Below are 24,632 nucleotides of genomic sequence, written 5' to 3' on the forward strand. Positions count from 1 at the left end.
TTGTTCCGGTATAACTATAACATTTAAAATAATTAAGTGACTGGTTATGCAAGATGAAGCTTTTGAAACTTTAAATGTATTTATGAAAAATAAAAATAAATTTCAACACTGTGGTTGTAGGTGAATCTTAAATGAAGAAAAACTAATGACTCACAAACAATTTCAAGCCTTTTTCCTGGATGTTGAACAAAGCATTCACTTGGCAGGAAATACAATAACCAATGAAAGGTACAAAGAGTGATTTAGCATAGGGAGGAAAACGATTCAAGTGACATATTTTTGGGGAAATAATTATTTAGAGAAACCATTCCAACAATAACTGGCAACCCAAACTGGCACCCATGGGAACATATGTTTGTAATTCCTAATGTTCAATGTTAAAGTTATTTTAGTGCCTTCTAATTTCAGACCAACATTAACTATACAGTATGATTAGTAGAACATAAGAGCAGTAGTATTGGCATAAACATATGAGTGTGATTGTCTTGTCTTGTCCCGCTGCAGTATAGTTAGAATCTATTTCACTGTGCTGCTGGAATGCAGAAAGCATTGTTACCGCCGTTCTAAAACTGAGGGCCCACTAGGGGGGTAGACTGAGGCCTCTACACTAACTCGCATAACACCGCCACTCCCTTAAACCTCCACTTTATTCTTTCACATGAATTCAATTAGAACACAGACTGGACAGTTGGACAAAGCAGAACAGAAGCAGATATAAAATCAAAACATGAAAGCTCTCCCTTGGGTTATAGACAGCATTTTCAAAATAAGGCACAGCTGACACACATTTCAATTGTGAAGCCGCCCCATGTGCACATGTCACGCAACTATGTACAGGTTTCCTCAGCTGTGGTTCATTGTTGACATTGCATCTTGCTTACTGTTGTATTTCACAAAGCAGGATAAAGGAGTTAGCTTGCTTACTGTGATAAACAGTCAGAAATAATAGTTGGTTTTCACCCATATAACACAAAGAAAGCTCTTAACTGTTTCAGGAAGTACAGTGTTCACAATGGATATAGAAGTTGTCTGGATAACACGTCAACCCTGCTTTGTAAAATATAATCCCACACTGGTCTTACTATATCACTTCATTATGCTTCAGTCTTCCTCTTTGACCTTCTCGTGGGTGAGCAGCCATTGTTTGAGATGGTTACCTTTGCCGCCCATGTACATCCCACTCTGACCACTGCTGGAGATGACGCGGTGGCAGGGGATGAGAAGAGGCACCTGAGGTGAAGAGATGAATAAAATTGCATGTTACGGCAATATTGGGGGTACAATTGGTTGAGCAAGCCTCTCCTTATGTTTCACACCACTAGTTATGAAGATAATACGTCCATGTCATAACAACGTTTAGTCAAGTGACGTGACAATTCAGGGACTGCATTCTCATGTTGACACAGACAGACACTGTGAATGTAGCATAATTGTTGATGCTTTGATAACACAGAACCACTGAGGCATCCCTGATTTGCTATATATGAAAACATGAATCTACAACATTTCCCCTTCATTTGATCATGTAAAAAAGCCACGTCAAAAGTGTCTTGGTTTGATCCTGAACGGATCCACATTGAACGTGAACTCTCAGTCTTTGGTTATAAATGATTTTTGACTCTTTAATAGTATAAAGCAACGCAGCAATCAAAAATTAATGGGCAAAAACACCAGCAGGATGAATATTCAATGGAGACGGTGTCAACATTAAGATCTGATAACCCTGTGATCATTAAAAAGAGGAAGTCGATGGTGCGTTTACTCTTGTTGCAGATGACTGCCAGGGGGTCTGGAGTTCTTTGTAAACTAAATGACTGGTGAAGGATAAAACAAGCGAGATTACACAAGTTCATTCTTTGTGGAATCCCAACAAGAATAGTGGCAATAGGGCGGGCACTTCATAACAGTTGTTTGCATTTTCAAACGTTAGCCTAGCTTACATCGAGTTGCTCTTACGCCGCCTGGATATTACCTGGATTTTGCTGTCATGATCAAATATTAAAAACATGTTATTATTAATTACATATTAGCTGGCATAGCCCTGTAATTGAACTAGATTTCACTAGTTCAGGGTTGGTTGTCACGGTTTGATGGCTGTACCTTCAGCCCTTCTCTTACTGTAGGAAATCCTATGTGTTTTAAATCGATCATTAAAACCACTCTCATGTCAACAGCAATAAAACTTTCAGACCCCAGATTAACCTTACTGACAGAGGGAAGCTTCAACGCTATGTGGATCGATACTGGGTTCCCCGGGTTTGAAGAGCAGTCTAGGTAGGGTACTCTCAAGGCCTTTGGATCAGCCTCTTCACTCGGGGAAAGAACACTAAAGCTTATCAATACTCAAATCCTGGTAAAGAAGTGCCACAGAGAGGCAAAAAATCAATACTTTCCAGATCTTTTCACAGCTGAAGCCCAAGTGTATCAGCAGTACTGACAAGTAATTGACATTGAGAGGATCTGATTCTAGATCATGAGACAAAAGGCTAGACTCTTTATTGTTTAACTGGAAGGTATTACTCTAGAATGTAATCGTGAGTAAGGGTACTTTCAGTGCATATTACAGAGTAACATAACACATAATATTGTACTTATTTGACCATACATTTAGACTTTAAAACATACATTGGTTACTTTGTAAAAACACAATGTGTGTGTCTTCACAAAACTACTATTACTACTACTGCTGTGCAGTGCCTCCAACACATGCCCACAGCTAGCCGATTAAACTCAACTCCACGATTTACGATGGAGTTGACTGGCGACTAGTGTGGGCCGACTGGAGCTCCGATGTCACAGAAAAATGAACGACATTGTTCTGTGATATTGCGGCTATTCTTTGGGTGCTGAAACCAGTAGTTTTTGATTAAAAAAAGTAATCTTATGTGAAGTTGGAGCTCCAGTCGGCCTACACTAGTCTCCGCCCAACTCCATCGTAAATTGTGGAGTTTAGTCGACTAGCCCACAGCACTACATGGGCAGAGCTAAACGGGCTTTGATCAAAGGTTCTGATCAAAAGCAGACACAGCGTTTTCCCTCTAGCTTTTCATTTTGTACAGACTGAATAAAATCACCAGTAAAAAAAATAGAGGGTATGACTGCTTTCCTACAAGAGCCATACATTTGAACATAGCCTTTACAATAATGCAGATACTCAGAATAAAATTCATGATTGAGTTAAATTATTATTTTGAATAAATCATAATTGTATTTAAATGTAACCTTTATTTAACTAGGCAAGTCTGTTAAGAACAAAAATAACAAATTCTTATTTACAATGACGGCCTACACCGGCCAAACAATGCTGGGCCAATTGTGAGCCACCCCATGGGACTCCCGATCATGGCTGGATGCTAAAGCTGTCTGTGCCTTACTGAAGCTGTAACAGGTATGTACTTGTACTTCATACCCATCTACTTGATACCCACTACTAAAAGAGGTATACCTTTGGTAAAACTAAAGCCAACTGTGGTGTGGTCCTGACTACCTATGGCTAATCTCAGAGGAGTGTACGTGTCAATCAAAGAGAGCCCTACTGACCGGGTTCCTCCTCATGGCCCCTCCCACAGCTCTCACGGCCCTGGGGTTTCCTGCCATCTCAGCCAGCCGCTTATACGACACCGTCTCTCCCACCTTCACGTCCCGCACAAGAGTCTGCAGAACCCGGCTGGTGAAGGCATCTGCAAGATAAAAGAGAAAGAGAGAAAAATAGAGGGAGTGAGTTGGAGGTATAAAGGTAGAGACTGACGCTTAATCAGTCACAGTGCAGTAAAAAAAGTGATTTTCCTGTATTTTATATACAGAATATGTCACACTATAATGTTGGAATAATAAAGTGAAATTGTGAAAATTATGATAATGCCCTTTTAGCTGTTTGAAAAGACAACCTGAAATTTCAGCCTGTTTTGGTGACATCACCAGGCAGTAAATTTGTTAAAACTGCAATATGGTAGTGCGTACGGCCCAGTCCATCACTGGGGCCAAGCTTCCTGCCATCCTGGACATCTATACCAGGCGATGTCTGAGGAAGGCCCTAAAATTTGTCAAAAAGACTCCAGCCACCCTAGTCATAAGACTGTTCGCTCTGCTACCGCATGGCAAGTGGTACCGGAGCGCCATGTCTATGTCCAAAAGACTTCTTAACAGCTTCTATCCACAAGCCATGAGAATCCTGAACAGCTAATCAAATGGCTACCCAGACTATTTGCATTGCAACTCCCTTTTACGCTGCTGCTACTCTGTTAATTATCCATGCAAAGTCACTTTACCTCTACCTACATGTACATATTACCTCAATTCCCTCGACTAACCTGTGGCCCCGCACATTGACTCTGTTCCGATATCCCCTGTATATAGCCTCACTACTGCTCTTTAATTATTTGTTATATATATTCTACTTTATTTATTTATTTTTTACTTCAGTTAATTTTAGTAAATACTTTCATAACACTTGTTTTTCTTAAAACTGCATTGTTGGTTAAGGACTTGTAGTAAGCATTTCACTGTAAGGTCTACGCATGTTGTATTCCACGCATGTGACAAATAAAATGTGATTTTATGTAACTTTTTGGGTGACCTGATCAAATTCACACAGAAATGTGATTTAGAGATCTGTCATTCTCATTGAAAGCAAGTCTAAGCGGTAGATCTGTTCCATGTGCTCAATTTCTATGCTTCCTGTGCTTAAGTTTTGTTTTTGCGTATTTTACATTCAGTTTTGTACACCAGCTTCAAACAGCTAAAATTACTTTATTTTTGGGTATGGAAATAAAATGCTTCACCGAGGTTTAGATGGTACAATGATTCTCTACACTATTCTTGCTTGTTTTGTAACATAAACTGAATTAGGCAAACTAATAGATTTTAGCAACCAGGAAATGGCAGAGCGATTTCTGAATAGTGCATCTTTAATAGACAACTAAGAAAGAGCTTTCCAAACCTTTCTGCCAATACCAGCTACAAAAGAGAAAGAGTTTTACATGAAGGAAATTATTTCTGAAGAAGGACAATCTAGGTTATATTAGATAAGGTCACAGCTACAATTATAAGGTCGCTCTTTCATTTAAAAGGATTAAGAGAGGCCAAATAGACACCAAATCTGTTCTAATTTTTTAAATAAAAATAATTTGAATGTTGCACACCATTTGTGGCAGTGGGATGACTTCGAGGTTAATAAGACTAATTTGTCCTTTTAATTGCTTTCTATTGAGAGTAGATTCATTAGATCACGCTCTCTTAAATGGTGGAATTCAGAAATTATTTGCAGTTTAAGAAGCCACATTAACAGCTTTGATTTCATTAACACTTTAGCGGTAGCATTATATTTAGCTGTACTACCAGACTACTCTGATTACTTACAGTAGAAATGCAATATATTCAAATCTGATCTATTTTTACTCTGAACATTGACTAGCTGTGTACAATTGAACCGTACCTTTGTAAAGTGAAATAGTGAACAGCTTAAGCTTATTGGTCCTTTAATTCATGCATCCTACACAGTCAATTAGCCATCTAGCATGCCATCTCATTCTGGTCTAAGAGAGCACATGACAAGTGATCTACAGTATGTGAAATCACTCTAAATTGGCATTGTGTGAAAACATGTAACCCCCCCAGTATCTTTTCTACAGAGCGAACATCCTTCACTCCCTAGGCTCTCACCTTATAGTCACTCTCCGCTACACAAAGCCACGCCAACAAGGCAATTTGCCTAAACTGGGGGGAATAAGTGTAACACCTGAAGGGGATATATTTGATTGATGCGTACCCATGTGAGTTCTTTGTCTTCAACAAGGCCCGTAGGTACTGTTTAATAATTTTTCAGGTAATAATCACGCTGTCAACGAGCTGATGGGTTCTTACGAAGGCAGACTTCATGTAAAGAGGAGAGAGGAAGCTTTATCCTCAATTTTTAAATAGATTATTCTTGCTTGTAAATGATGGATTCGTGTGCATGGCGTGTGTGTTACATATTGATACCGCTGTGACTCTGATGGCTAAACAGCACCACTTCCTGACTACAGATACAAATCAGTGTTTATGTACACATTATCGACAAACAACTAGTCAATGTCAAATTGACAGACTCTACATCATGTCCAAGGCTATGTTAACTTGCACTATATGTCTTAAGTGAGTTTCTTGGTCAAACAAGAAAAAGGTTTATACTGGTTCCACAGACATAAACCTACACATCTAGAGGTTAAACAACTCCGGCCTCAACAGTGTTGGAGAGTTTCATGAGGGTCAACTCAGGTGACCAGCAATGATTTGAGAGCGGTCCCTTAGCCCCATACTTCATAAAGGGCTTAATATGGTGTGTCTGGGGTCAAGACCCTGTTTAGATTGGGTCACACCGATGTCAATTGTTTAAATAAAAGTTGAGGGGCACCACTTACACCTTTACAGACTTCCCATAATGATGTCACAGGTCATTACCTACCATAAGCGCAGGTGACAGGGACATTGGAGAGGCCAGATTGGCTGCGACTAAAATCGATGGGTAGGAATGGATTATATGATTTTAAATCTATTGATGTAATTGTTCTTTTTAAATGTAATACTCTACATAAAATAATAAATCCAGTAGTTTATTAGCCATTCATAATGTTGTGTAGGTGACTGTGTGGAACATTTGCAGACACTACATGAGCCTAGCTAACTAACAATGAGATTTGGAGAGATCATTTTCCAGTTGCTACCCAACCCTCTGTAGTTGTGAGCATAAAGTATAATAGTGGAAATGCGGCCCCCTCATTATCCTTTGTGTCTAATGGCAGGGAGGAGAGAATTTGGCTCCTAGTCAAAGTGTCTCCTGAGTCTTAGGGGATCCATACTTTTGAAGGCTGACGGGGGTGTTCATGATTCTCTGATTATTCGATATTCTGAAAACGTTCATTTCCCTAATTCCTCTCCACATCACAGGGGCGGGTCCTGGAGAGTCTCATCTCGCGCTGCGCTGTGCACAGAGGGAGGTTCAGACTCCTGCAGGAACCCAGTCATATGGGCTTTGAAGAGGGCCCTTCCCCCCTCCCCACACGTTCCCCGTGCCGCTTACCCAGACTAAGATCCTCTCGTCTTTTACATATGGATGTATAATTAATGAAAGAATATGCATCATTCTGAGAACCTGTGGTGTCTGTGTTTGAGGAGACACACACTCATATTCTCCATCTCTTCTCGACCAACCAAAGTTTGTGTGTGATGTGGTGCATGACAGCGAGTGAAGGAAAACAAGTTCCACATCTTGTTTCATGTCACCTCAACCGGGTTGCTACTTTACGCAAAGAAGCTTAATATTAAAAGTGTTCCATTTTATATGAACAGAGCAAATGAATGTGGCAACATTGAAAAAGTAGAGGCAATGATTCCTATGTGAAGCTGTAAGTAATGTGACATTCAGCTTTTCTCACCCCAAAAAAACAAAGCCTTTATGTTGGACATGAATCATTCTAATTACTCTATGCATTTCATAAATCTCCTGAGGGCACTTAACAGGTTAGTATAACTAGCAATTCATTCAAACTATAAAAACATCCGTACCCTGCTCATAACCAGAAGAAAATGTAAAAATTCTGATGATCATCAAAAATATAGAAAGTGCATTTTCTTCCCTCAATAGACAAATACTCATGCTGCCTGCATTTAACATGTCTTCACTGACAACCGTTACAGCTATTGGACCACTGAGAGCAATTCACTCCTAGGCTACCATCTATTTACCCAACCTCAGAACAACAGAGATGTGTGTGTGTGTGTGTGTGTGTGTGTGTGTGTGTGTGTGTGTGTGTGGGTGGGGGGGTTAACAGAGCACAATCATTTATTCAGATCAGGTACTAATGAAGAATTCCATCTATCCAGAAATTTAATTAAAACCCCAAAGACTTCAGATGAGATGCGATTTGAAAGAGCCCGGGGCGGGTACACAAGCACTTGGTGGTGGAGGGAATCACGCTGGAAGTTGATATCGTAATTGCTCCTGATGTATTTCTGCATTGCCTTTGCGGGAGCGTGGGACTCGTTGCAGTATACAGAGTCTCAATGGAGTACCTACTCATTGAAAATGCCATCACTCAAGCACTGTGTGGATCTGCATGAAATTAGACTGCGACTAAAACCTAATAGCAGGGGAAGAGTAGCACGGTTGTTGAGTACATGCAATGGAGTGGATTTGAGTGCTGTCATATTTTTTGGGTGTAGGTGCGCTTTATTTCCTCCTAAATTAAACCGCTTCGGAAAATGATCAGCTTCAATACAATAAGCATTCAGACTTAAAAGTCTAACTGACTTATATTTACATTTTCTTGGAAATGATTTTGTCCTCCAAAGTGTGTCATTTTAACAATGTCTTATGGCATTATGATACTCATTTATTCTTGCAGAAAATGCTCTAATAATTGCCTACCTATCGTCGGTCAAATGTACTGCTGCCTATAAACTATGAAATCACAGCTATTTCTTGAAAGCACACTAACTGTCCATTGTGAAGGCTCTCTTGTCCCCTGCTGTGGGTGACTGGTCAAGCCAACAATGCCCTCATTGAAACTTTACTAACATTCACATGTTCTCATTAAAAAAAGCTTCCTGTCTGAACATGTCAAGAGTGGAATTTGATCAGTTTTCAAGAATGTGCCAAGAATCATGGGAACAGCGGCCAAGACTAACACGCATGGTAAGGGCTGCCACAGATTACTGAACCAAGTTACAGCTCCGGGTTCTGTTCTCTCTCTCTGCCATAAAATACTTCATTATAACACAGTGAGCCAGAGAGTGTAAGTGAGGTAACTGACAATTAAGAGTGAAAGCCTGATTCCAGTCATGGCTCTGAAAAAGTATTTATCCATGGCGACAGACCTCCATGCAGGGTGGGGTGGTGAAAGACTGGGAGTGGGAGCCTCCCCACGGTCCACGGCTCGCTGAAGTAGGCCCGAAGCCATTCCACGCAGTGCTGCAACTCTGGGCCCATTTCCTCTTGGCCATTGCTAACAGTGACCACACAGCTTAGGGAGGCATCACCACTCCTGTGAGAGATATGAGAAGCACCCCCCCAAAAAAGAAGATTAATAAGAGACCATTCTCAGTTAGACAGTATCATAGCATGTCATGTGTGTAATAAAAGTCCTGAATGAAAGGACATGAATGATAGAGTAATGACAAAAGTGTTTCATTGTATGCAAACTGACAGACGTTGTTGATGTGAATGAAACAGCTGAATAGTTTGGCATTACATCAAAAGTTAAGTATTTCATGCAACAGTGTTATTGCATGTCAGTCGTCGAAAATAACAGGATTTACAATTATTCTTATGGCAGCAAGGCTCTAAAACGAGTTTAGTCCCAGTAAAAAAAGGCAGCATATCAATATAAAGGGGTGCCTACAAGCAACAAACAAAACTTGGACTTGCATCTGGGAAAGCACTTTGCCTATGGTTGAGCTAGCATCACTTAACGAAGATGAGGTTGCTCTGTGATGCTGACCAGCCACTAGGTCCGTGCAAGTGGACTGACCCATATTGGACATGTAAAGACCCTACTGGGATAGCCATTTCGTAACATGTGCATTTCAGTAAAGTAGACCCCAAGCTGTGTTGCAGCTCAACACCGCCAATTCCATTAACTGGTGTACGGACGTGTAAATAAATAATGACACCATTTAAGTGCCTTTTTGGAAGATTGGTTTATCCTGTATAGTATTAATAATACACATTTAGTTTGTTAAACACAAAGAGCATATTTTTTTCGAACCCACAAGTCAACACTTTTTAACACTGCTGCAGGAAACAGTTTGTGCAAAAAAAAAAAAAATTCAACATCCTTGGCTGAGGTTTACTAGCTAGTGTGTTATGGTGCAGTTCAGTTTTCAGAAAGCAGCATAGCCTAGGTGTTTGTGGTTGTAATGAAACTCTCAGGGGTGCTATTTTACAGTAGGTGTGAACACTGTAAAAGGTGTAAATACTCATATCAAAATACACCAAACCACAGTTGAGTTTATAGTCAAGTGCTGACAACTCAGACACCTAGCCCTGGTCCAAGCCGAGACCCAGTCAAACAATGGCTAAGGCTCATAGCAATCTCTTTCGGCATGGGTGAGCGCCCAGCCAGCCCCTACTTTTCATTGTCTCTCCCTCACCCCCTTCTCCCCCTCCCCAATCGCCGCTCCCCCCTTCTCTACTCATTTCTCCCTTCTCTGAATTTCTCTATTCCCTCTCCAGACCCCCCCCATCCCTCTCTTTCTCTCAGTGAGGATGTTCCAGCCACTGCACACTGACAGCTCAGGGATATTGTTTGTGGAAATGTTCCTGTTGGACCCGCAGGCCTTACAATCTACTGGACAGAGGCTAAAGCACCTTTGCTTAAGGCATGGGACCTTTAACCTCCACTCACACTTTAGACCTGTCACTATGGCTGTTATCCCACAGGCCTCTGCTATATACCCTCACAATGAGGGTGTATGAGTGATCCTACATTGAAATTTACATTTAGTACAAGTCAATATAATACAGTCAGCAAACATACATGTTATTGTGTAAAAGTTACAAAGTTAGTTTAGCTGAAGACATATTGGGAGAGGCTGAGCGTTTGTACTCTTTATCGTCATATGCAATTTGTAAACTCAGATTAAGCACGAGAGCATCTCTTTCAACAGAAAAAGCATTAAAAAAAAAATTACTTTATAGGAGGAAGATTAGAAACCATGACCTTGAAATGTGAGATCAGAGATATCCAATCAATGTCTTCAATGTTCTTCCAATTACAATAACACTCTCCCAGGAGAAATACTTGTGTCTTGAGATAAACAAAAAGAAAGCCAAATCGCATACAGCTTTTGTATACCGACCAACCCACAAATGAAGCGTTCAATTCCTGAAGGCCCTTTTAAAATCGCACAATTTTAATGTTACTTTTCCATAGTTTAGAACGGAATATTTTTACCATCCTGTGACCTGTGTTTTCCATCGGTTATTCGTTTCCACACAGGCAAGGGTTTGCGTCAGAGGACAACATATTTCCCTTGATAGTGGATTGTGAGTTGAAAGAATTTCTAATATTGTGCTCCTGTCACAATCGATTTGCAATTACCATAAATCATTGCTGTGCAGTGTGAGAGTCGTTTAGCACTCTACCTATTTTATTTGAGCTAATACAAATAATGAATTGAGCATGTATATAGTTATTAGGATGGCTATTTCATTTACCCTAGGATGAACATAAAAAAATAAATCAGGGAGCGATACCGCATCAACAAAAATATTGTTGCCATGTTTTGTCAAAACTAATTATAGGTCTTCTACAGTATGACTCATGCTATCTACTGCACAGTGTGTATCAGGGACATACTTTGGTGGGAGTATCTACTGTCATTAAAAGGAATTGCTTTCATCTAATTGTCGACATTGTTGTCAGAGTATTTTTGAAGGAGGAAAAACCTTCAGCTTTCATGCCTCCATCCTGTGAAGTGTGATCTTGCTCATCCTGTCTCGATTGGCAGCCACGTTTGGCACCACTTACCAGAGTTCTCCTTCACCAATCATGGCTAACATGGCGGGTCAGAGGATGAAACAGAAAAGGGCAAGACCGGTCCATATTTTCCTTAGACTTACAGTAGCAGATACTTAACTCTGAGATGTTAGGACTCGAGAGAGCATGAAAACAGCCTGAAATTACTATATAAAAAAGGAAGATCTTGATAGGCTTCAAGGCAAAGGGTGTGTTACAATTGTATGCCACTTGCTCAATGAAGCAGTTGAAATACCGCTGGTAGCCCACTACAGCATCTAGCTACAATAGCCACAGAGACAGTGAGGTACTTCAAGCTGGCTGTAACACACGGCTTAGTAACCATGGACTCTAAGTAGACACACATTACCAGTGGCTTATTTCTTACTCTATCATCCATATACAACCCACTCAGCAATATGTATCTACATGGGACTAGTGAGCAGTTTTAAATAGTGTTTTCAGCCTCTAGTCTCCAGTGTCTTCCAAGGAGATTCTAATTACCAGAGTGGTACAGTAACAAGGCTGTGAGGGAGTAAATGTATTAAGGATCTCCTGGAATGAGGACCTTTGGAGCCACAACTGTCTATCCTAGGCTGAGAGAGAGGGACAGTGACCCTGCATGGATAGCCTCTGTCGAAATTTGACCATGTCAAGCACAAAGGCATTATGGGAATCCAGTGTCACCAAGTCCTAATTGCCGTCTGTGTTCGGAGCAAATGACTGCCTTGTTCCTCTGATTAGTGAGGAGGGTAATCTTCACCTGTGTATGCCAGCCCTGCTGAGGGCCCTTGAGTGTTAGCGCTTCGTCTTCTGTAATTTATTTTTAAATCAGTGCCCGTTCCCAGGAGTTTTGAGTGTTTTGTTGTGAACCGCTTACCATGATCCCCACCACCGCCCCCCTCACCCCTAAATCCTTGACTAAATCCTTGTTTGGTGCCGCAGGAAGATAAGCAAGAACAACACTTGGCCATAATTGACTCATACTTCTCTTCAAGATGTCAGAACACAACCATCTTCCTGCCTCAGTACACCATACACTGTACAGTGTTGAATAGCACAAATGTAGAATACGTTCAGTCTCAAAAACAAGCCACATGGCATCATGCTACCATCAAAAGTTTTCAGATAATAATAGAACATTCTGATCTAGAACGGCTTAAAAAAATACAGCTTCCCTGGGTGAAATAAATCCAACATGAATCCAAACCGGCCTAACTTGAGATCTGTGCTCCCATTTTGACACAGATCTCAAGTTAGGATTCAGCCCTGGGTGAATCTACATTCACAAATGAATGGCTGTGCTGGGTTGTTTACAGGTAGTGTGTCAACACAGGTGTTGGTTTCCACAGGAAATGACACAGGCAGCCTGATTGGGGAAAGAGTCCCAGGAGACAGAGCTATAGGCACAGAGCACAGATGGGTCCAAGGGCCACGGGGAACTGCACCTTAATGAACCTGCAGCTGAGCACTAGGCCAGATAAACAAAATACATCTACAGTACCTAAGGCCATTTAAAATCTACATGCAAAATGATGACATAGTTTAACCAGCGTTTCCCAAACTCGGTTCTCGGGACCCCAAGGGGTGGAAGTTTTGTTTTTTACCCTAACACTACACAGCTGATTCAAAAGCTTGATGATTAGTTGTGTAGTGCTAGGGAAAAAACCAAAACATGCACCCCTTGAGGTCTTGAGGACCGAGTCTGCAAACTAGTGTTAGTAGTATTAGTAGTGTGTTAAAACTGCTGTGACAGCTGGGGTATTAGACAGAATATAGCAGGCATGCTTAGACAGTTTGACAGTGAACATTGAGGGAGAACAGTTACAAATCAAACACTCGGCCTCATGTGGTCTATGACAATGGAGAGTATAGGTTATACTAGCTGGGGCAAAATAGACTAAAACACTGACAATATCCATTCCTCTTGTGTGTAACACAGTCTTCCTCTCTTATGCTTTACTATAACAAGTATGGTGAGCACATTCGTGCAAAATACTAATTACTCGTGTACTGTAAGGTTTTCTTGTCTCTTTCTCCTCTCAATGGGTGTTTCTTTTACAAGCAGGCCTGATGCTGAACAAAAGCATTTAAAAATCAGTGATTGCTTTCATCCATTTTAATTACATTCAGAAATGGCATTTCTGCCACATAATACACCCCTATTGTTTCAGAATTATCTGGCTCGGAAAGGAAAATCTACAATTTTGATGATATTCCCGAGTTAAATCGCCTCTTGAAATTGAAATATGCTGTTGAAATATAAAATAAAGACAGCCTTTCCTGCTGATATACCACAAGCTCCTTGGTTTTGTGCAGGGTGCTGCTATTATTATGCATATCCAGGTAGAAAGTTAATTAACCCAAAGCTTAAGCTAATTATGGTAGCAGAATGCTATCAACCAAATGCTTTCAGTCAGACAGCTGTCCAGAATTTCATTTGCTAATCATTTGTCTTTTGGAAGAGCATATGGTAGATTTCCCTGCTATCAGAGGCAAAACAAACAGATGAAAACAATTAGCTAAAAACAATGTGCACTGTTGAAAAATCAGACAGATTTATACAGCTTTGTGAGAGAGGAAAAAAAGCTGGATTTATGGCATAGGGAAGTATAATGACAATTTTGGTTTGAGCCACTTAGGATTTCCGGCGCATCACATGATCCATGTGTGATGGGAATTCAGATGCACAAATATATTGTTTATATCTATATGCAAATGAGACCGAGTGTTCATTGTTTATCCGTGTAGTATTAATGAGAATATCTATGGAACCATACGCGGGCCGGCCATCAGTATTTCTAACAGTTTCTGTTAGAGCACCACATTTTCTGGTTGTCCTACTGTATGTTTTTTTTTGTTAAAGCAGGAATATATCACTTTAATACTTTACCTTTGAATTAAATCAATTATTGTATGCATTATTTTTGTCACAAAATTGCAGCATACTGGTAGCTGTTAAAGAATGATTGATATCAGTATCGCCTTGCAACATTATCAGGCAATAAAGACTACTCAAGAACTAATGCAACATGTCACACACAGGCATCTGCACTACATTTCTATTGAGGACCTCACAAGCTAAATTGCTTTTTCCAGCTCTCCCACATCTCAGTAAGGTTGACAGAAAAATTGATCAAAGCATTGTAAAATAATATGCCCACAAAATGTCTTGGGGCCAAAAGTCCAGCCTTTTTCCATTTTTCACCCTAACAAAAAAAGTAGTCTGTGTTTTTCCTCTGTATAACATGTCTCTGTTTTGGGGTGAGAAGCATCATATTTCAGATAATAGTAATCTCCTGTAAACAAAATGTGTATCATTTTTCAGTGAACAATGTTATGGCCATGTTAAAAAGGGAATGCTGGTTAACAGTGTGTTGGGTGACTTAGTCCCCAACAGGGGTTGTTGAGATATAATGAATTTGTTCATCTGACGCTGCCTTCAGGGCTGTCGTTAGACTGGTAGAGGTTTATTTCAGCAAATGTTGCCTAGCCATATCAGTTAGGAAGCAAAAGGGGCTTGAGACATTTCTATTAGAAAAGCTGACGGTCATGGTGTGTAAGCAATGCTTCAAGTGCATTTGTGTAAGTATAATGTCATTTATCAATCACACTTTTTCAATATGGCAGAATCTTTGTTACCACTGCTGTTGTTTTGCACTGAACAATGCTAACCTTAGGCTTCAACCAAGCACACATCTTTGGTTGTCAACTCTTCTAGTGCAAAACACTCCTGGACCAAAACCAAAAATTATATACTTTTTGGAGAATTATAAATCTTGAGGAAGACTGGCTTAGGCAATTGGATTCTTGTTGCTTTGTTTTGCCATTTTGATGCTAATTGTATAGGCTACTTTACAATTAAGTTGTTGCTGACATACTCAAATAATTTATCAATGCAAGTATCTAACTGATCGTGATAGCATTCAAACATTATCCAAATTAAATCCTTACTTGTTCTTACATTTGGGAAGATACATTGCAGCCTAATAGAAACTACTCTGATGACCGACATAGCAAATTATATTAAACGCAGCATCTACTGATGCAAATCATTAAATTCATTTGCATATTCTCACTGAACCTGAACACACAAATTAAACCACATCCAGAACGAGGGGCAGAAAAGGTGCTTGTGCATGGTTACAGGACATATTCGATAATCACATTCCATATTATTAATTTCTACCCTTCTGCTGATTAACAAGTATAATGTTTTTACTGCTTGATGAATTTTAGGGGATGGGAGACAGCTAGGTAGCAGACATATTGATTTAAAATATACAAGGGCATTCATATGTTTCCATAAATTACAGTTTTCCATACATTACTAAAAGGGTGACTTCCTTTTTGGTGAATGTGAAAAAGCTTTAATTTCCCAAACCAATCAAGTTGATCAAATTTGAATCTGTGATACAGGGATATTTAATTTCCATCTAATCAAAACCAATTTGAAATGTAGGGCATGGACCTGAAAATTGGAATTTGTTGAAAATGAAAGAGTACATACTTATTTATGCAGATTTGAATCAGTTCCAATCATTCAAGATTGCAAATAGTCAATTTTATTGAGCAATGATTGCTCTGAAATCCCACTGTACCAGAGTGTAAAAGGGTTTTCTAGAACTGACAAATATCAGTTCTAACTAGGAAGCAAAATACATACCGGTATACAGTACAGAAAAGGCCATGTTCCCTATGCCCTTAGCTGACCCTAGCCTTCCACTCTAATACTCACCCCTGTTGGTAATAAACAGTTAGATTTCAGAAGATCTCAAATATACTGCAGGAATAATGTGCCATCAGAAATCAAATGTCAAGCGCAACTGTATTCTAGTGCCCCTCATATTTCTAGTGTCTCCTATATTTTGCCCAACTTTCTTTGGGATATTTCTTAGGGGGATCAACAAAAATGCCCCTGCTTCCAATGAGGAATAGGGAGCACTCGATCACACGGGTGGATGCTGTCTGCCTGTAAATTGCACACCTTTGTTTAGAATGTCGGTGGCTGTACAGTACAATACCTTTCTGCAGGTGGAACATCCATTAGGATCTGGATGGTGTGCACACCATTTTCACATCCGCTGATTTGGATCTTTCCCAGGGGACTTTGCAACGAGATGGTCCTCTGTCTGCACTGACTCGGACTCTTCATGTCATTGCCCTGGTAGGGAAACATATGTAATGTTGTATTCATGTAGGTGGCTAAATTTCAGAATTTGTGACACATTCTATATTGAAGGAATTGTTGAAAAGCAAGCAAGCCACGTAAGAGTCAAATGTTCATGATTTGTACACCTACCCTTGAAACAATGTCATGATGTGACATGATCCTTACATTAAAATCCTGTACTTCTTTGTTTTATGGAGAAAAAAAACTATCTGCCCATCTAACCAATAAATCGCTCGTTTTTTCCCCGCATTTCTTTTCTATATATCATATAAATGAGAAAAACAATGCAGTATGTTCCCTTGTCTGGTGAGGGATTCCCTAGATAGCTCAACATTATTTTCAATCCATCATTTTTGGTTGATGGCCGGGATGTTTTCCTAGCATTAAATTTGTTCCTTAGGGTGCAACTCCAAGGGGATTCCGGTTTCCAGCCCTTAACAACAGTGAAAACGTGCAGCTTTTCTGACGACTGAGATGGATTTTGGCAATAACCAGACAGCACTTTATTTTTTATTTTTACTTTGAGGGAAGGAGAGATGATTGACTATGTTATATTGCGACTTTTTGAGGTATGGGGGTTATAATACATAAAGGTCACATTGATTCCAAGAAATCTCTATTTTCTATACAGGCCTGCACATCAGTTATAAAGTCTAGAAATAACAATGGGTTTACATTTCCCCATTATCATCATGCACTTGTTAAAGTAAACAGGAGGTACAGACAAAAACACAACCATGATACAATAATTTGTTGCTGTCATAATAATTTAAGTGATTTAGATCTGTTTAACTGGACCTACAGCTCAATTCCCTTCCTCTCTATCTACAGTAACCACATAATAGCTTCCAGGAAAAAGGAGAGCACGTAAACTCCTCCCTAACTATTCCAGCAACTCCCAGGTTGGGGGAGGGGGGAGGGGAGAGGGGGGGGGGGGGGGGTGCTATGAACTAAGACAATCAAGCTGCAATGTTGCAGAGCAGCGCCCACAATGGCAAACCAAGCAATGAAACAGCTTTGACACTGGGGTACTTTACACATATGACACACGTACAATATTTTAATCCTAAACAAACTAGATAAGGGTATCGTAACCAAAACATTTAAATGATGAGGAATATAGAGTTCAGCTGTTTGATGTGCTGATTAGGTCTAATAGACATTTTTATAAATTTGGTGCAAATAACTGTGTATTATGCATTTAAGTATAGCTTACAGTATACTATGTTTATTTAGCATATTTGTACACATAATGAACAGACAAAGCCATACAACTATTCTAACAGTCTGTCAGTGGTCAGCGAGACGAGATTTGGATGGCCTCGCGAGACTAAATAATGCGCAAACTACTCTGGAATTCGCGCGCATACTGTCCCTACCCTGAACATGACCCTAACCATTTTAAATCTCAACTTCAATGTGATAGGGATGTCACAAGGACGATGCAGATATTAGCTAGTAAATGAGGCGCACAGCACACGTTGATATCTTCTAACAAAAAAACATTTGCAAACATGTATGACATGTGTTGGTGTAGTAATATTGACAGTAGCCTAATATATTGTCAGGAAAATAACAAACAAGAACGTAGCCTACAACTTTTTATATAATGCCCAAATGCTTCCAAATACTTGCCTGCTCCATGTAACAATGTGTAGTTGTTTCTCTTCCTGGTTTCTTCCACAACGTGTATGAGGCAGCCAATCAAAAGAGGCAAACGGCTGCATCTACTTTATCTTTACTCCGTATTTGGACAGACATGCTTCCCCCAATGCCCCACAGCAAATAATGCAGCTATACTACTAAAATCACACATGCATTATAGTATTCAGTTAATATACAATTTGTCATCCTTATGAAGGCTGTATGCCTAATCAAATTTTTAAAAGCAGGTAGGAAAAAATATAGTTAAACAAATCTCACCCACTAGAATACTTAAATGAAAATATTTGTAACACCCACAACTTTCCTGGTGCTTCTTAGGTAGCACACCCCACTCAGTGGTAAGGGTGGGAGCGGGGAGAAAACGCCACCCCTGCAGAGAACATTTTCAAATCTTTGAGGATTTCCGTGCCATCTGGACCCTCTGCCAGTCTGCCCCAGATAGCAAGGGTTGGCAGCGCTACCCGACGGTGCAATATGGCTCTCTCTAATGAACTACTAACTGTCCCCCGTTTTAATTGATGTGACATTTGAGCCATTTATCTCTGACATTTCAATGAAAGATGATTCTCAGCCTTGCCATTTACTTTTTTGTGCAATTTCTAAGTCATTTGCATTTTGCTGCTCTAAACCTGCTTTTTGTCTCTCGTTAGCTAATTAGAGGAACATGCACAATTAGACCTAATAAAAATGAACATAACCTGGTTTGATATTAGCTTGCATGAGTGATAATATAAATTACACTTTTCTTAATTCTGCATGTGATTCTGATGTAGGCTATAAGTAAGTGAGTTAGGGATTATTAGAGGCATTGCGACCTTTATTCACATAACTTCATGTAGGACAGCTTATGTTCACAGCATGGTGAGAATCAAGCTCAATTAATCACCATATGATTGCAGTAAGCAGCCCCCTCTGCTGGAAATGCTGGGCCATGATGCCATGACTTCTGGTTTAATGATAATGTGCCAACAAAAATATAGGCCTACCTTGCTCTTACAACACTTTACATTGGAGTTTTACAATTTGAGCAAACAAAGATGTTGTAGTAACTAAAATGAGCTTTAAGAAGTTTTGTTTTTTATCTGTTATATTTACTCCTGCTTTTGCCCTCACCCATTGTATTGGCTCAATGCTGTATTGAAACATCCAGGTCACATACATGATGTATTGGTTTAAGCATCACCGCAGTGGTATTCATTCAAATCAAATGAGTGGAAATATTTAACAAAACAGGAAAAACTCTGACCATGGTGGGGTCAAATGAATAATGTGTGTGTGTGTGTGTGTGTGTGTGTGTGTGTGTGTGTGTGTGTGTGTGTGTGTGTGTGTGTGTGTGTGTGTGTGTGTGTGTGTGTGTGTGTGTGTGTGTGTGTGTGTGTGTGTGTGTGTGTGTGTGTGTGTGTGTGTGTGTGTGTGTGTGTGTGTATGAGAGAGAATGACCTGTACAGTAAAGCTTCCAGTCCCAATTGTTTTCCATCAGTGGCACACAATTTAATCTTTTTAAGATATCCTTTAAAAACACAGTTCCACTGGTGACGGCTGTTCCTTTGATTGTGAGCAGCATCAGTGTAAAGGTGTGGTGCCCTGTCTGTGTTGGCAGCAAGGCTGATCTCTTTTGTTTGAAACTCAAAGAGCTCCTTTTCCTGTTCAGTTTCCCTCACTATATTTGTTTGTGTGAGGTGTTGATGGACTTAAAGTACAGCTTCCTTTTGGTGTAGCCTATGGCACCAGATGTTTGTGAGAATAACAGGACCTTCTTCATGAACACAGAAATTGTTTAGGAGCAATTTCTTCCATCCACTCCTGTACGTATGATTGTCATGGCTCTGTCCTATACTGTGTGTCTCTGTCTCGCCCTTTTCCTTTGTTCGCAGACTTCTCCTGATATTGACGTGGGAGGAGCTGCTGTTTATAATACCCAGCATGCTTGAGGAGTAGAGGAAAGTCCTGGGAGATATGAACACCATCATTCTTTCACAGGTATGTGAGTGAATTTTCATCAGGAAGAAATGCTTCCCAGGCCTCACACTGGAGTTCCTGGGCTCTGTATTGTTCGTAATGTACAGTACGTGTGAACTGTTTGTATTAAACCCATTATAGTTGAAGTACTGTATGAGAGACATATATTTTTTTGTTAGTTGTATGCTTAATTCTAATTTATTCTTTACATCCTTCTACCAAATAAGCTTGACAACTGCATTACACCCCCCCCCCCCTCACACACAATTATTCATAACCACTGGTGTACACTTATTCAGTGCCTCTGTACTGCTATCCCCCTTTTTCTGGAATGTTGTGGATTTTCCTATTTTACTGTTGACAGTGTTAACAATGTCTGAGCACTTTGCAAATGAAGAGGCTTGAACTCCTGACAGGCTCTGTCGCCGGCGCTGTGATACACTGGCCCGCACATGCTGCGCGGCATAATGATGACATTAGGATCCAGTGATAATATCAGGACACTCTTCAGATAAATGACTGATAAACCAGGGGTTGTACCTCTCGTATTACACGCTTGACAGAGCAGCTAATCATTGTCCAAGTGACTGCTATTACATAAATCATGAGCTCGACTTTGATGCATATTCCATCAGTGTTTCCTATTCATCACGTCATCTGGAGAAGACTGACTGGCTGCACAGGGGGACAGACATTTTAAGAGAATGTTATGTTTTCATTAGAATGTGATATGATCTATTTTACTGTTGGATTGATCATATTTTCTGTGTCAGGCCATTTGATATGAAATTAAAAGGACATTTCCAGAATGTTCAACTTCATATTCATCATCTCCAGCACCACCGTCAACATCAACATATGTGAAAATTATGCGTTTCTATGTTTTGTAGTAAAAAATATATAGGAAGATAAGTGTTTCCAATGACATTATCAACCACTTAGTAGACCATTATTAGGCAATACCAACTCATAATTAGTTAAAATCACACGATGCACACCGATGATATCAATGGAAACACTTATCTTCCTATCTTTTTTTCTATAAAACATAGAAACACAATGTTCACATATATTGATGTTGGGTTTGGGCTGGAGATTATGAAGATGTTAGAAATGTCCCTTTAAATAGTACTGCTACATTATGTAAAGTTTGTGGCAGTGTGTGTCCTTCACCACTAATTTACAGTACCTATATGAAAGATGTATGTTGATTTTACAACATTATGAGTGGTACATAATGAATGGTTATATCAACTGTTTCATGGTGTTTTTTTGCAGTAAAGTTTCAAAGCTGTCTGAAGATGACAAATATGTCAGATAGGGAAATAATGCACATTCTAGAAGGCCCTTCAATCAGAAACAATTATTCAACAATGCCATGGTATAAGTCGGTTATATTATACAATATTGTTTAGTATCATTCAATTTAGTATCATTCAATAAGAATTTGTTATTAACTGACTTGCCTAGTTAAATAAAAAAATCTATTACAACATGTAGAAAACAAAACAAAACCGCATCTTTTTAGAAGACCAAGTCCATAAAATGAGGTCTGAAGCATGAAGTAGTCTTTGATTCAGTCATGGTGTATGTTTTATTCTGCACTATTGGGGTCACAAGATGTGGGGGTGTTAATGTAATCCCCATTCTTACCCAGAGCATGGCCACACTCTCTAAGGAGCTTTATATCTGACAACTGTGTCAAATTAGAGAGACCACGACTCTCTTATAAAGAATATATCTGTCAGAGCACATTGTTCCTGGCTCTTAAAATTGTATATGAGGCTAGAAACAAAAACAATCAGTAACACCATAGTTGGACTTCAACATGATACAATCATTTTAGGCCATGTAGGCCTGTCACAGAGACAAACCACTAATCCAACAAATGTTATACATTTTTGTAGGTTTGGCTACTCTGAGGGTCCAATGCATCATTTTTTTTGTTAACCACATGTGACAGTATAATATGCTGCAGCAATGCAGTTCCAATTCACTTCAATTTATAACTATAATTCTCCAATGGCAGTGGTGTCTAAACCGGATTAGTCCAGTATGATAAGTACCCATCATGTATCTCTCTGGTATCATTGCTGTCCTGCAGTCAAATATGTTAAACAACTCTTAATGTTCTCTCCAGTCCTCTATAGGTGTTTCCTATTGTCATTGTTGGTCCTATTCTAATGGGACTTCCTCTAGAGACAACATTCCCACCGACCTCTGAACAAAACAATATTTTCCATTCAAATGGTTTGACTAGTGAATATTTACAAGCATGTTTAATGTATAATAGATCGCATCTATGGATATCAGGGGCCATTTTCTGCTCAGTCAGCCTTAGCCTGATGCCCTGAGGTAATGGGTGACCCGAGCCTCATTTAGACCAAATAGCATGCACACGTATTTTAACAGTCCTTAGGGTATAGGCTACATGTTCATAACAAGTAAAGCTGCCTGTCTCTCAAATGTAAACATCTTAGCACTGTAATATGATTATATCGCTAAAGTCCCAGAAGGTGAAAGATTTAATAAAGGGGGTGGATTATATTAGAGAAAATAAAGTAATAATTTGAAATTGTTAAGAGACCCTTTGTGTCAATGGGTATATAGAGACTAGGGGACAATTTCAGTCCCTTAGGCCCGTGTTAAAAAGCAATAGCTTTTCTTTCCGTACATGCACAGCATTTTGAAATCAACATGCATTGCTACCACCAAAGGCTATAATCGTGATTAGTAATACATAACACATCTGATGCCATTATCATGTTAAGGAGAATGAATTAAGGTTGTGGAAATAATACATTTTCTGTATTGAAAACAGAACTGCAGTTTGAATATATGCGTATTACAGAAAAAGTCATGGTTTGCAACTCTGGTGCTTATACAACCACAAGGGTTTTTAATCTCTTTTCTTGCCGATGAAAGTCCCAGTAATTGCTATATTTCCCTTTTTTGTTTCAAGGACCTTTGCCGATCCCTTGGCTTGCATCAGGGGGCAAAGTCATTAGTGGCGAAATGAGCTCAAGTGAAGAGAACGAGATTGCTGGGCTCCCAGCGTGGTTTGAAACTTTACCACACAGTGCATTCTAATTTGAATTTAATTCCCAATGTACAGTATGTGTGTGTCATAAAGACAATTATAAAAACATATATTTGGGCCTATACAATGCTATTTTTATTGTCTTTATTATCCTTGCCAGTAATATTGAACTCTTTACAGCCCTGTTCATGTTCTCCATGAATTTGTGTTGCAGTTGCTAATGTGACCAATTTTAATTGTATCCCTGCAATTACAATGTCGGCCTGATTGTGCTATCACCCCAATTCCTTGTTTACTTATTGTCATGACTATTGTTCTAAAGCCTATTCAGTTGTCAATTTTGATTCTCATTTTGATTTTATATCTAACTTTGATTACATGTTTCTTTGATTAGTAGCTATAATAATAGTTTGGAAGAAAACTACAGCTGTATCTGTTTTCTTTAAGCATCTTAGGTTCATTAAGACATAATGCTGTTCAATCACATAAAAATATGCACACTTTTCTTGTGAATGTGTTATAGGGATTCTGTGACATATCATTGATATTCCAATTAAAAGATAGCCCTGTTGAATAGTTGTACATGCACTGTGTGAGTCGATAGCCTAGCATGTGTTGCTCTCTTCGTAGTCGCTCTCTTGTGTGGAGTCACTGTCCCCTGAGTCCCACCACCGGTCCCCAGGGTGCACTGCATATAATTACCCACAATCCACCCTGAAACAGCTCTCATTTACAGTAATCAACAGTCTGCACCTCAAAGGATCCATGTGGCATCCGACACAGCGAGTCAGCGTGTGTTATAACAAATTATTATTACAGATTCACAATTACCTTTGTGCTGAGGGTGAACACTTTGTTTAATATGTAGACTATGAAATCTCTGCATGGATATTATCCATTATGAGGCTAATGATTGTACACTGTATGGTGCTAACAACTTCAAAAGACCAACATAGGTTCAGTATTATAGGTTTGAATAGTGATAACATAGAAATCTAGATAACATCACAACCACATGACTAAAAATTAAGTCACATAGTCGCAAGTAAGAAATGCATGGTAATTTGGCAGATAGGGTAGTCACTGTGATAATGGTCATTAACATAAAACTTTGCAATCATTACGGTTGATTTCAGATAATGGTCAGCATGGAAACCCTTTTAAATAGTTGTACCCCTTTCCCCATTAAAGACGTATTAAGAAAATTACCACATTCTGAAATGGGAATCACTATGGTGCAGTGCCTGATAGGTAATGTGGTTATAATGTCAGGGGATTTCTCCAGACTGAAAACACTCTG

General features: G+C 39.5%; 1 protein-coding gene across 1 annotated transcript; it reads right to left on the minus strand.

Moving 5' to 3' along the window:
- Window positions 1–56: 56 nt before the first annotated feature.
- On the minus strand, window positions 57–18,651 carry mgmt (O-6-methylguanine-DNA methyltransferase). Its single transcript, XM_055902444.1, has 5 exons — window positions 18,304–18,651; window positions 16,520–16,659; window positions 8,854–9,020; window positions 3,541–3,680; window positions 57–1,230 (listed from the first exon to the last, which is right to left on the minus strand). The coding sequence occupies exons 1-5, from the start codon at window positions 18,310–18,312 to the stop codon at window positions 1,102–1,104; spliced, it is 585 nt and encodes a 194-aa protein (XP_055758419.1). The 5' UTR covers window positions 18,313–18,651; the 3' UTR covers window positions 57–1,101.
- Window positions 18,652–24,632: the final 5,981 nt, after the last annotated feature.

Source organism: Salvelinus fontinalis, chromosome 37, assembly GCF_029448725.1.
Source record: "Salvelinus fontinalis isolate EN_2023a chromosome 37, ASM2944872v1, whole genome shotgun sequence".
NCBI classification, from domain to species: Eukaryota; Metazoa; Chordata; class Actinopteri; order Salmoniformes; family Salmonidae; genus Salvelinus; species Salvelinus fontinalis.

Bases quoted from the DNA above. Each gene is read 5' to 3' on its own strand.
- mgmt (XM_055902444.1), bottom strand. The intron at 9,021-16,519 runs GTATTGTACTGT...TATCTCTCACAG, and splicing joins GATGTTCCACCTGCAGAAAG to GAGTGGTGATGCCTCCCTAA. The intron at 1,231-3,540 runs GTCAGTAGGGCT...TCTTCACCTCAG, and splicing joins GGGCCATGAGGAGGAACCCG to GTGCCTCTTCTCATCCCCTG.